The 13,246-nt window shown below is 40.9% G+C and overlaps 1 protein-coding gene across 1 annotated transcript in view; it reads right to left on the bottom strand.

The window, feature by feature from the left end:
* The window catches only part of SUSD2 (sushi domain containing 2), a 309,764-nt gene that overhangs the window by 159,677 nt on the left and 136,841 nt on the right, over window positions 1–13,246 (bottom strand). Inside the window, exon 2 of the mRNA XM_082266033.1 lies at window positions 1,213–1,417. Within this exon, the coding sequence (XP_082122159.1) occupies window positions 1,213–1,417 (205 nt within the window). The remainder of the gene's footprint in view (window positions 1–1,212; window positions 1,418–13,246) is intronic.

A 13,246-nucleotide genomic window follows, 5' to 3' on the forward strand; every position in this document is an offset into this window, starting at 1 on the left:
TATATAACCAATATTATTAAATCTGCAGCCCATAACATGGGGGTAAACATGAGCATGGATCATACAGATATAATATAAGAAACAGTAATACAATATTATCATGGTAATGTAATATTATGTTAATACGGTCGTGAAGCATTTGATTGCATATATAGTAAAATGACCTATATTGAACTCAACGCGTATCGTGAACAAATATAACAGACATATTACTGTAAGTCATATTCTGATTAGTTTGAGATCTTGTACCTATCAGTTATATACTGTTGTTCATGTATGTACATTTTTTTCTAGATGTCTGAATTGTGCCTACTCCTGATGAAATGAAATTTGTTCACGATACGCGTTGAGTTCAATACAGGCCATTTTACTATATATGCAATCAACTGCTTCCTGACCGTATTAACATAATATTACATTACCATGATAATATTGTATTACTGTTTCTTATATTATATCTGTATGATCCATGCTCATGTTTACCCCCCATGTTATGGGCTGCAGATTTAATAATATTGGTTATATATTTGTGATACCCTTGGTCCACAGACTTTAAATAAATCTATTATTTTACCATACATTTGTTTCGTTATCTTTTTGTAATATCATCATACATTTGCTGGTCACACCTCATACAAAGTCCCAATTTTATGTGTGTCTTCTTATTTTATAACATAATTAGATGTTCCTTATTTTTGCATTCTTTGAAAACTTACATATGAAAGAAAAGGGAAAATGTAAACAGGAACAGCCAGAAAAATTCTGAACAGGAGGCGCCTCTAAGTGTAATAGGTTAGTGATTTATTACACTTAGAGGCACCTCCTGTTCTCCTGCTTTTCGTTGCAGTGCTTCTGGGACTCTACTTCTGGTCCCCATGGATGGCCGCCCTTAGTTGTATGGACTTTGATATACTGGACTATGTTGGTGATGTATCCCCTTGCTTACATCCTGGCTTTTCCTATATTTTGTTGCGCCTTTTTTTTGTGCTTGCAGAAAAATTCTGATCCTAGACAACGATCTTCCAAAAAGCCAGGCCTTTCCAAGATTCATCACATCCAGAGAAAAATGCTGAATAAGGATCAAATGGGATCAAGCTGTCTAATGTTTCTATTAACTAAGAAAATGCATCACCTAAATGTGTGGTTTCCTGCTACTGCCTATGGCACAATGCTTTAATAATTTTAACATGTTTTAAAAGTGGAAATACTCACCGGCATGTCACATTTACACCAGGACTGTAAATTTCCGTTAGAATTGTAAAGTCTTTCCCTCCCATTAGTGTCCCTGAGTGGGGTGAAATTTGTAGGCACATTTTGTGATAATCTAAACAGCAAGTAGATAGTTTCAAACAACTTGAATGACAGGAGCAGTTCTGGAGCTGTTCACCACACTGTGAAATACATGAGTCCTGTTGACCTATAAGAGAATACATTCTTAAAATACATCAATTTTACTGGACAGTGGCTCAATATGGTTCAATTAAAAGAGGTAACGTTTTGAGAAAATTTTGGTCAAATATCAACATTTTTTTCTAAATGCACTGGTATCAGTGGGAAAGACAAAATTTTGCTTGTTGTTTTTAAAGCATTACTAAAAAAATATATATTTTTGTTAGTTTTGGATAGAGGGTGCAGGGATTAGAACACCTGTCATGTTTTTTTTTTCTGTCCATGCCTCTGTTAAGGAGATTCACCCTATTTGTCCTGTTTATCATTATCACTGAAAATTAAAATAGTAAAAAAGAAAAAAAGAAAAAAGAAGATAGTAATATGGTGTATAGTAGGGATCATGTAATAAAGCTTAAAACAGCCCAATACCAGGGGAACACCAACCCAGTAGTTCAAAAAAAGGGGAAAAGAGGAGTATAGCAATGGGTGTTAGCTGATGAACCCTTGGTTCACCTCGGGAACCCTTTGGCAAGCTTCTTGTGATACATCTACATTTTATCTGATTACTCTTAATACAGTACTGATTTTATTTGTTACATGTTTGTGATATTTGCTCTTTATTGATTGATGTGTTTTTTATGTACCAATAAATCATTTTTGTAATTTTGGACATTTTATTTATTGATGTAAAGTTAATTCAAATACCGAGGGTTCACCAGTTAATGCCCATTGCTATACTCCTCTTTTCCCCTTTTTTAGCAAAAAAAAAATTGGGTTGTCCCTAGAAAAGTAATAGAGGGAAAATCTTCCCATCTCCCAAATCCTACCCAAGAAATTCCCTTAATTTGCAGGGATTTCCTATCACTTTCTGTTTAGCTATGAGGCAGGAAGTGAAGGGAAATCTCCACAATGGGACAGAGATGACGAAAAAAAAAAATCTGACAGGGGTTATAACCCTCCTTTGCTCTATCCAAAATGAAAAAAAAAAAAGCTTTGCCCATGGTTCTACTTTAAGAGTACATATGGCTTTAAATGGTTTTGGAGGTTTACAGAAGATCCCTCTCAACTCTTGGGCCTGTTATTGCGCTAAAAAATGGCCCCCTATTAGCCTCATTATTTTTGTTTTTTCATATAAAGAGAACAAAAATAGTGAAGAAGAGAAAATAAAAAAAAAAAATAGAATAAACAATCAATCACACACACACACACAGTTTCCATTTTGCTGAAGATAAAATGTAATTTATTTTCATACATCACGGGACATTTATAACATATGGGTTATAAAGCCACCTGCAGGTGAAGGACACTGGCAACCAATCAGAAAATAGTCCCCCTATATAACCCCTCCCACACAGGAAGTACCTATGTTTTTTCGACATGTCTAAAGGTGATGGTCACGGTGGAGTGTTCCGCAACATATTCTTTAAAGAAGAAAGAACATTATGCTACATACCCTGATCAAAGATCACTGAATCTAAGGGGTTAGCTATCAGATCCATCTAAAAAAAGTGCAAACCTTCATGCGGGGAATGTTCAGAGATGTATAGTAACTAAGTAGAACTACTTCACTACTGTACTTAAGTACCGAAAGGCGGTATCTGTACTTTCCTAGAGTAGAATTTTTTTCTCCTACTTCCACTTTTACTTCCCTACATTTTTTCGATGATTTCAATACTTCTACTCCGATATTTTTTTTTTGTGCTGCATAGTTACTCGTTACTATTATAAAAATTACCACTGCCAGAACAGTAGATGGCATGTTTCATGAAGCTCAAAACATGTGTATTATCAGCGCATACGAAAATAAAAGCTACTGTATGTATAAATAAAAGCTGCATTTGAAATAATAAAAAACAATATGATGTTCAAACTTTTGACTTCTTTCTTTAATAACTACATAACACAGTACTTGTACTTTAACTTTCAGTACTTGAGTAGCAAAATTAAAAAAAAAAAAAACTACTTGTAATACTTAAGTACAAAAAATGTTGAATACTTTAGCACTTCTACTCAAGTCACTTTTTGATTGAGCACGTCCACTTCTACTCAAGTCACTTTTTGATTGAGCACTTGTACTTTTACTCAAGTATGGGTTTCGAGTACTTTATACAACTCTGGGAATGTTACATATGCTCCCCTCTTTTATGGGGCCTTTATTGCTTGATACAAAACTGAGGTACTTCCTGTGTGGGATGTGGTTATATAGGGGGACATCCTTTCTGATTGGTTGCCAGTGTCCTTTACCTGTAGGTGGCTATATAACCCATATGGTATGATTTATGGCTCTGTTTCCCGTGTTTCCGTGATGTACTTCAATAAATTGATTTTACAGGTAAGTATCTATTAAAAATACATTTTTTACTATGCAACAATTTCACAAAAATTGCATTTTTACCAACTGTACTGTTGTGAATACCAAGTTGAGAAATTTCCATTACTCAGAAAATATATAAATGTTTATTTTTGCTGGCTGCCACAATTAATTTAAACATAGTTGCCACATACACTACAGTATATCCAAAATTGCTACAATGATTACACCAATACCATGTCCAGGAAACTTTACATGCTGAAATTAATGTCCCTTTATAAATACCTAATAGACATTCCAGAGTAATTTTCCCATATCATCAGAACAATGAACAAAGCCCCCATTGTATATAAATCTATTTTTTGTTGTTGTTTTACAATAAAGCAGGGTTAGCATTTGTTATTGCTTTCTATGTCCCCTCTGAGGAGATTTTTATTATTATACTAGATTTATATAGCACCAACAGTTTGCACGGCACTTTACAACATCAGGGCAGACAGTTACAATACAATTCAATACTGAAGAAATCAGAGGGCCCATCTTATTAGAGCTTACAATCTAAAAATGCAATCTTTCTTTTTGTCCAGGTGACCATTGTGACCAGGACTAAAAGTAAGGCCTCTAGCACCCATCGTTTCTAGACACCTTTGTTCCTGACAGGAGCATTTTGGCAGAAAAAACGCTTAACGCTTGTGAATGCATCTAAACACATTTAGGCGCATCAAGCACTTGCGAGTGAATTAATTTCAATGTCCAAAGATTTTTTACTACTCCTTACTTTTGCAAAAAAAAAAAAAATATGGCTTTAGATATAGAATAATAATAATGCAGGCATACATTGGCCATTATGAAATGAACAAGTGAATGCTATTTAGCTCCACAATAGAACAAAGATTTATTGAGTTCCTCAGTTTCTAAGCAGCACACTCTGCATCCTTTCAGATTAAATATAAAAGCACATTTCTACGCAGGCAAATCACCAAATGATGGTTATTCGCACTTGTCAGAACATTTCTCCATTGCATGGGTAAATTAATCTGCACGCCCATTTGCCTGGATTTTCTATTCTTCAACAGTAACTCCAAGATCTATGGAATTTTTATAATACAGTCCATGTCCAATCTAGCATTTGTGCTCAGTTATAACGGTATATTGTATAGCATTGAGTAAATGTATGAGTTACCATTCTGATGATCTGCTGTGCTCAATTCAAATATGGCCTTAGAGCTGAGCTTGCAAACAACAGAGGTCAGATATTTAATATTTCAAATATTTAGGGTAGTAAGATCTCTGAAAATTGAGCAGATCACAGATTCGTTAGATTATGCAGTTAATGAATGACTCTCGCATATCACCATTTTATTCTCACTGAAGTAATAACAGCTCATTTACTTGAACAGAACAAGCTTGCTTTTCTTCTTAACCACTTTACCACTAGAGCATTTTGCTGTCTTACGTCTGGGCCACTTTTTGCGATTCAGCGCTGTGCGACTTTAACTGACAATTGCGCGGTCGTGCGACACTGTACCCAAACAAAATTGACGTCCTTTTTTTCCCACAAACAGAGCTTTCTTTTGGTGGTATTTGATCACCTGTGCAATTTTTACTTTTTGCGCTATAAATAAAAAAAGAGCGTTTATTTTGAGAAAATAACAATATTTTTCACATTTTTTTATATGAAATTCCCCCAAAAAAGATGTAAAAACCAATTTTTTTTTTAATTTTTGGCCAATTTGTTTTCTGCTACCCATGTTTGGTAAAAAAAATCGCAATAAGCGTATTTTGATTGGTTTGTGCAAAAGTTATTGCGTTTACTAACAAAGGGAAAGATTTATGTCATTTTTGGTGTTTTTTTTTTTAAACGAGTAATGGCGGCGATCTGCGATTTTTTTTGCGGGACTGCGACATTGCGGCGGACAGATCGGACCCTTGACTGACATTTTTGACACTTTTGGGGGTACCAGTGACATTACTGCAGTAATCAGTGCTATAAATATGCACTGTTACTGTAAAAATGACACTGGCAGGGAAGGGGTTAACTTTATTGGAGAGGGAGGGGTTAATGTATGCCTGGTGCTTACTGACGTGTGGGGGGGGAGGTGACTGTGTGAGACAGGGACAGATCGGATGTCCAGCTATGCTGAACACTCCGATCTGTCACTCCCTGTCACTGAGGAGATCCGCCCGCTTGTGTTTACACAGGCGGGCGGATCTCCACACTAGATCCCCGACGATCGGGGCAGAGCAGCGGTGACTCCCGCTGTGAATGAAAACAGCGGGAGCGCGCCTCCTACAGGGGAGGAGTCTGGCGACGTAGGTCTACGTCGTCAGACGGGAACGAGCCACTTTGCCGCAGTACTATTACAGTGGTTAAATGACCAAAGAAATCCACTACAATCACAGCACCAAATTTACTGTTTTATACACAATTCAACACTGGTAGGATTTTACAGTGGACACTAAACCTTGAAGTGGAAGTTCACCTTAGAATTACTTTATGAACAATAAACAGCCCTATAACATATGTAAATTTATAAATTTTTGGCCCCATGATGTCTGGTTGTCCAGCAATTATCATAGGTAACTGCTGGCCATTTACCAGCAACACCATGCAACTCATGGTGTCACTCAGCCTCCCTTGTGCTATCTACATCTTAGATAACATCAGGGGTCAAAGGCAGCATTTTACAGTAAGGCTTTGCAATCACAAGAGGTAGATATCATGGTGGGAGGGGGGTATTTGAGGGTGCTGAGTGAGACCATGAATTGCATGGTGCTGCTGGTAAATAGCCGACAGTGCACTTATGTATTGAGCAAAGTACATTTGTTCTATGGCTTTTTAATTTCCGTCGTACCTAATTTACTAGAAGTGTGATGTGAGCACAGACATTCGATAATGCACAGGGGAATTACAATTCCTGCAGACCATGATTGGATATTCTTTTATTTTTATGAAATTTTTCAAGGCTTGCAAGCTTTTATTATTAAAATAAATATATATATATATATATAAGGGCATGAGTAGCTGGGCACTGCCACAAGAGACAGCAGTAGCACTGCAAAAACATTCTTTACATAATACCATTTAGTGGGGAATGGGCCTTTCAAAGACTTTTTTTAGTTTTGAATAGTGTGAAGAGGAATTAGAACTTCTGTCAGATATTTATTGCTGTCATCTGTGCCCTCGTTAGGAAGATTCACCTTCTCTATTTGTCCTGTTTACCATTATCACTGAGAATGAAAGTGAAAGATAATTCCAATTTTTGTTTTTTCACCAGAACAGGAATTGGAGAGGGAACCTTCCAATAGGACATTAGTTCTGATGACGTTGGTGACTACCAGGGTTTTCCCTAACTTTGAAAGGTTTTCCCCACAGTTCCTATGACTTTAGCTCTACTTTAATGTGATTTAAGGGCAACATGAAAAAAAAAAAAAAAGTTTTGGAGGCAGTATGATGTACTCCTTTAGGGCTAATGCATGCAACCACCTGGGTTCATACAACATAAAGTTTGGACAAATTTCCCCATCCGGGAACAACAGGTGCTGCCTCAGCTGCCCTATGAACATTAACCCCTTGGTGCCAGCAGCAGTGGCGTACCAACAGGGGGGGGGGGGGGTCCGCCCCAGGTGCCACACATTGGGGGGTGCCAGGGAGCCCCAGGCTGACACCCAGGGCCAGCCGCCGGACTGCCTCCGCCGCTCACTGACACAGGAGAGCGGCGCAGGAAGCAGTGAGTGTAAAGCAGAACGGCACAGGGAGAATCATCAGCGTTGAACATACAGTGGGGGTAACTTTCTAAGTTAATGAGCAGGTGATTGGTTGCTAGGACCCCCTAGCAACCAATCACTTGCTGTTAACTAGCAAAGTTAACTTTGGCAGTTCTTGCTGTATATTTAGTGCTGATGATTCTGCCTGTCCCGTTCTGCTTTACACTCACTGCTTCCTGCTCTGCTCTCCTAATAAGGTAAGATGGGGGGGGGGGGCTTTTGCTGTTTAGTGTAAATGGTCTTTTTTGGGGGGGGGGCTGTATATATAATCTAAAGGGTTCCATGGGGGGGGGAGGCTGTATAATGTAAATGGTTCTTTGGGGGAGGGGGGGCTGTATATATAATCTAACGGGTTACATGGGGGGAGGGGGAGGCTGTGTAATGTAAATGGTTCATTGGGTGGGCTGTATATATAAAATCTAAAGAGTTCCAGAGGGGAGGCTGTGTAACGTAAATGGTTCATTGGGGGGGCTGTATATATAATCTAAAGTGTTCCATGGGGGGGGGGGTCAGAAAAACTGCATAATGTAAATGGTTCTTTAGGGAAGGAAGGGGGGCTGTATATATAATGTAAAGGGTTCCATGGGGGGGGCTGTATTATGTAAATGGTTCATGGGGGGGGCTGTATATATAATCTAAAGGGTTTCTATGGGGGGGGGCTGTATAATGTAAATGGTTCATGGGGGGGCTGTATATATAATCTAAAGGGTTCCATGGGGGGGCTGTATATTGTAAAGGGTTCCCTCGGAGGGGGGCTGTATATTGTAAAGAGTTCCATGATGGGGGGGGTGTATAATGTAAAGGTTTCCATGGGGGGGCTGTATGAATGTAAAGGGTTCCATGAGGGGCTGTATGAATGTAAAGGGGTCCATAGGGGGGCTGGATAATGTAAAGGGTTCCATGGGGGGCTGTGTAATGTAAAGAGGCCCATGGGGGATGTGTAATGTAAAAGGGTTCAGAGGTATGGGGGGGAGCTGTGTAATGTAAAGGGGTCCAGAGGTGTGTGGGGGGCTGTGTAATGTAAAGGGGTCCACAGATGTGTGGGGGGCTGTGTAATGTATAGGGGTCCAGAGGTGTGAGGGGGAGCTGTGTAATGTAAATGGGTCCAGAGGTGTGAGGGGGAAGCTGTGAAATGTAAAGGGGTCCAGAGGTGTGAGGGGGAGCTGTGTAATGTAAAGGGGTCCAGAGGTGTTTGGGGGCTGTGTAATGTAAAGGGGTCAAAAAGTGTCGGGACTGTGTAATGTAAAGGGGTCAAGAAGTGTGGGGGGGCTATGTAATGTAAAGGGGGTCAAGAGGCCTGTGGGGGTTGTGTAATGTGAAGGGGTCCAGAGGTACAGGGGCTGTGTAATGTAAAGGGGTCCAGAGGTACAGGGGCTGTTTAATGTAAAGGGGTCCAGAGGTACGGGGGCTGTGTATTGCAAAGGGGTCCAGAGGTATGGCGGCTGTGTAATGTAAAGGGGTCCAGAGGTAAAGGGGCTGTGTAATGTAAAGGGGTCCAGAGGTAAAGGGGCTGTGTAATGTAAAGGGGTTCTTCCTACGTTTTACCCGCTGCAGTCCTATAGATTTCTATTAGATTGCGCATTTTTTCAGCATTTTCTGAAAGCGCACCAAAAGTCCCGCATGCTGCATCTTTGGGGCACTTTCAGAAAACAGGAAAATAATTTATTTTTTGCACCAGGTGACACCAATCCTAGTTACGCCACTGGCAGTTACATGTATTTCTGTCTGGTGCCTCAGGTCAGTTGGTGTCATTTTTGCAGAGGAGGAGGGGGGGCCTGTCCACTGGAGGAGCAGAGGGAGAAGGATTCTTTCAAATTTCCGGCCTCAGTGTGTGGAGGCACTACATGCGACATTGATGACACGTCGATATGTGGTGCGTCACCTGTCCGCTTGGGGGATGCCAGATATAGGATCTGCCCCGGGTGCCAAATACTCTAGGTACGCCCCTGGCCAGCAGGGTGGGGTTTACGATCATGTGACCACTGTGATTGGCTGACACAGCGGTCACATGATTGGACAGCTTCCTATCGCAAGAAGCAATCAGGAGCTTTCCATTAGCCGCTGGTAACTTTGCCGGGAGTGTGCAGGGCATATGCTCTCCGCACAGCAGGATTTACATTTTGGTGCGCAAATATAACGGTGCTCGGCGTTAAGGCCTGCCTGCCGAGAGGCCACATATTTGTTTACTGTCAGTGCTAAGAGGTTAATGGCTGTGTGCGGGGCTATGCTGATACTTCCATAAACCCATATGCGTTAACAGATCTAAAGCCCTAAACATTAGTCTAATGGTGGTAGCACTATCCCAATAAATTACAGATCCTTATCTGACTTTTGATCTGTCACCTAAGACTAACCTGCTGGGGTTTGATTTGCAAGGACGTTTGCTGAATCTTGCTTGAAATCCTTTAAACCTAAACTTAGCATCGAAACCTAGGTCTATGAGAGGTATATATTATTAGTACGTTCTAGCCATTTTTAGGGCTGATAGTCAAACTACTGTGAAAAAAATGAATGGGAAGCTGGACACAAGGGGACATACATCAATGAAAACATTTTTTTTTAACATCATACATCAAGGAGAGGGAGAGGGTCTTTTTTTATAAAGGTTTGAGGGCAAAATTGTGTAGCACCCTACAAGGTAGATGCTAGACAAAGTATAGTGGGCCTTGGCTGCCTAACATCAGGGCCATGATTTTCAGCTGGGCTGTCATGTCTCCCAGGTGTTGCTAATGAGACTGGGGAGTCTCCCCACTGGCTCCATGAGAAGGGCTCTCATTGGGCAGTGGAGAAAACCCAATCAGTGGCACATTCAGGCCTGTATCTACCCCAGAAAGGCAGATTCTGCCGCACAGGATTCTGGGAGTGGGTATGGGTTCGAGGGGAGCGCATGACGCAGCATTTTTGGTGGGAAGCAGAGTCCAAGGAGGGAGAGTATGGCTGTCTCCTCCTGTCAGCAGGCTGCTTGACTGAGGGGACGGAGTGAGCTGAGCTGAGCTGCAGAGAGCATCCGGTGGGCCGAGGACCAGTGGAGCAGAGGGGGTCCAGTTTTAGGAAAGCATTCCCAGTTTGTGAGTGCTGTAAACTGCCCCTGGTGTCTGCCTAGCAGAGGGGACCACTCCCGAGAAGGTCCAAGGGATCCAGGAGTCAGCTAGCTGAAAAGGGGGTGCCGGTGTTGACCCTGAAGTGTAGAGGGGGTGCCTAGTGAGAGGACCCTGAAGTGTAGAGGGGGTGCCTAGTGAGAGGACCCTGAAGTGTAGAGGGGGTGCCTAGTGAGAGGACCCTGAAGTGTAGAGGGGGCGATTGGCCCTGAAGAGTTAAAGTGTACAGCGTGCAGTGTGCAGTGTACAGTGTTAAGAGTTGCAGCAGCACAAGCAGTTACAAAGAGCTACCTCAGTCAGTGAAGGGCTGGAGGGAGCTGTTTACAGGACTTTTGAGCTAACCAGAGTGTCAAGAGTCAAGTCTCAGTATAGTCCAAGACTTTTTGAGCTAACCAGAGTGTCAAAGGTCAAGTTCAAGCACAAGTTCAGCAAGTCAGTATTTTTCAAGCGCCAGCAAGCGGTGGTCGTCATTCAGCTGACGTCAAGACAACGGTAACAGGCATTTTTCTACAAAGTGTCCCAGTTGTACCTAGTTGAGCCAGAGGAGTATTCCACTCATTGCCTTCTCCCATCCCCATTATCAAATCAACAAAACAAACCAAAGATGCCAGAGTGATCATTGACTCAAATCTCACACTTGGGCATTCAGCTTAAATGGGCTGAGGGTGTCACTGGTAACATGGCAGACCCACGTCAGGCCCAATGCCTGGAAAACCTGCTACAATTGAAAATCAAAAAATCCTTTAAATAGCTCAGCTTAAAGTGGTTGAAAACCCAGTGAAGTGACTAGCCTTTAACACATAGAATTTACACAGAATCTGTCAGCATCTCTCAGCAGCACCAGCTGTGGCTGTCAATCACGTGCTCTGTGCTGGAGCTCTCCTCCACCACCACCTTTTTTTGTCTAAGTGTCAGGAAAAAGCCGTCAGAAGTGAAGAAAAGGGCAGTGGAGAGAAATCACACTCAGTGCTGTTGATAGAGAAAAGTATGCATAGAAGGAAATGCCTTGTTCAGATTTTATGTCTTAGGTTTACAACCACTTTAAAGCTGTACAGTATATGGTGTTATGGAACAATATGAGTTTCATGGACAGTCTCAGTGAAATCCCCCATATTACTCCCACCTACTTCCTGGGGCACTAGTGGTGAGAGGAGGTCCTTGTCCCTCAAGGGGAAATCTTTCCTATCCTCTCTTCCCTGGCTCCTTAGACTGCACACAGAACTGTTGCCATTTAAGATCCAGACCCAGTTAAGACCAAGCACTCAAATGAAGCCCAGGGAGAAGATGTCAGCAGTTGTTGAGAGGTGAATGTCTGCAGCCTTTGGTTCTGCTTTAGGTAAACGCAGATAATACAGAAGTGTAAAATTGTCCAACAGCAGGTTAAAGGAGATTTGGCCAAAATTTATTTGAAAAAGAGCACAGGCAGGTGCAAAATTGGCCAGGAGCAGAACAGTTTTGATCAGGTATAAAGCCTAACTGTTGTATGTCTAGCAGGTAGTTTAGGTGCACATTGTTCTTGCACCTATTTTTTTTCTTTCGAACTATGTTGTAGCTGGGTGCTGAGAACAAATGGCGGCTTCTAGAATATATAGTCAGTAAAGTTATTGCTATGCTTTGAGTGTCCCAAACCTTAAAAAGGCCTTACACACAAAATAAATATAAAAAACTCTCCAAAAGGAATGAAAGCTCCAAAATTCCACCCCTGAAAAAAAAGCCCACTTTTAATGGGAAGCCTTGCATAAAAAAATAAATAAATAAATAAATAAAAATGTAACCTTCTACCCTCATCATTGTACAAAAAAAAAATGATTGTATTCCCAAAATAAGTGAAAACCCCATACTACCTATCACCTGAAAAAAAACTTTTTTCCAGAGAAGATTTGCAGGAAAAACAGTTAGCAAACAAAAATAAAGTACAGTTTAATAATTGTCCCTAATCTCTTACTATGCAGTTTGACAGCTTCCCATATCCTTTTCCTGCAACAGCTTCCAATATACTGCCACTATGACTACTCAACCCCCCCCCCCCCTCTTTTCTAGTCGGGGAACTTGCACATAACAAAATCCCTAAATTCATAGGCTCTGGTAGTGCATTATAGTTACAAAGAATCCAGCCCAGCAAAACTCACCATTAATTTACAAAGACCACAAATCTTGAACCTGCAGGATTAGCCTTTAAACCGATGGCAGCACCAAACCTGAGCCTTACCCCTAGTAAGCATATTTAAGAGAAAAAAAATGCTTTAAAAAGTGGCACGACAAATCTTCGATACTTTTATGAATTTCTTAATTTCCAAATCCAAGCCTTCAATGGAGACAGCCAATTATTATACAAGCTTTGGTCTTAACTTAGCCCACTATTCATTTGAATTTACCATTGGCTCTTCTCGATTATTAGCTACTGACCCCCTCCCATAACAATGGGCTCCAACAGTGCCCCCTCTTACCTTCCACACTAGTTCAATGATCAAAGTCCCCTATTGTGTAAAAAAATAAAATAAATGTGTAATAACTCCCACACTGCACTAATGTTGTAAAACCCCAAATCAATATCTATAATACATAAAAAAAGCAGCCATATGATAAAATCCCTTAATTACAGAGACAGTAAAGCTATTCTATAAGTACAGAGCTATACTTAAAATTAAAAATAATGTTGCTTGTCTCTGCTGACTCACAC

The sequence above is a fragment of the Pelophylax lessonae genome, assembly GCF_965119305.1.
Source record: "Pelophylax lessonae genome assembly, chromosome: 1".
In the NCBI taxonomy this organism is placed as follows: Eukaryota; Metazoa; Chordata; class Amphibia; order Anura; family Ranidae; genus Pelophylax; species Pelophylax lessonae.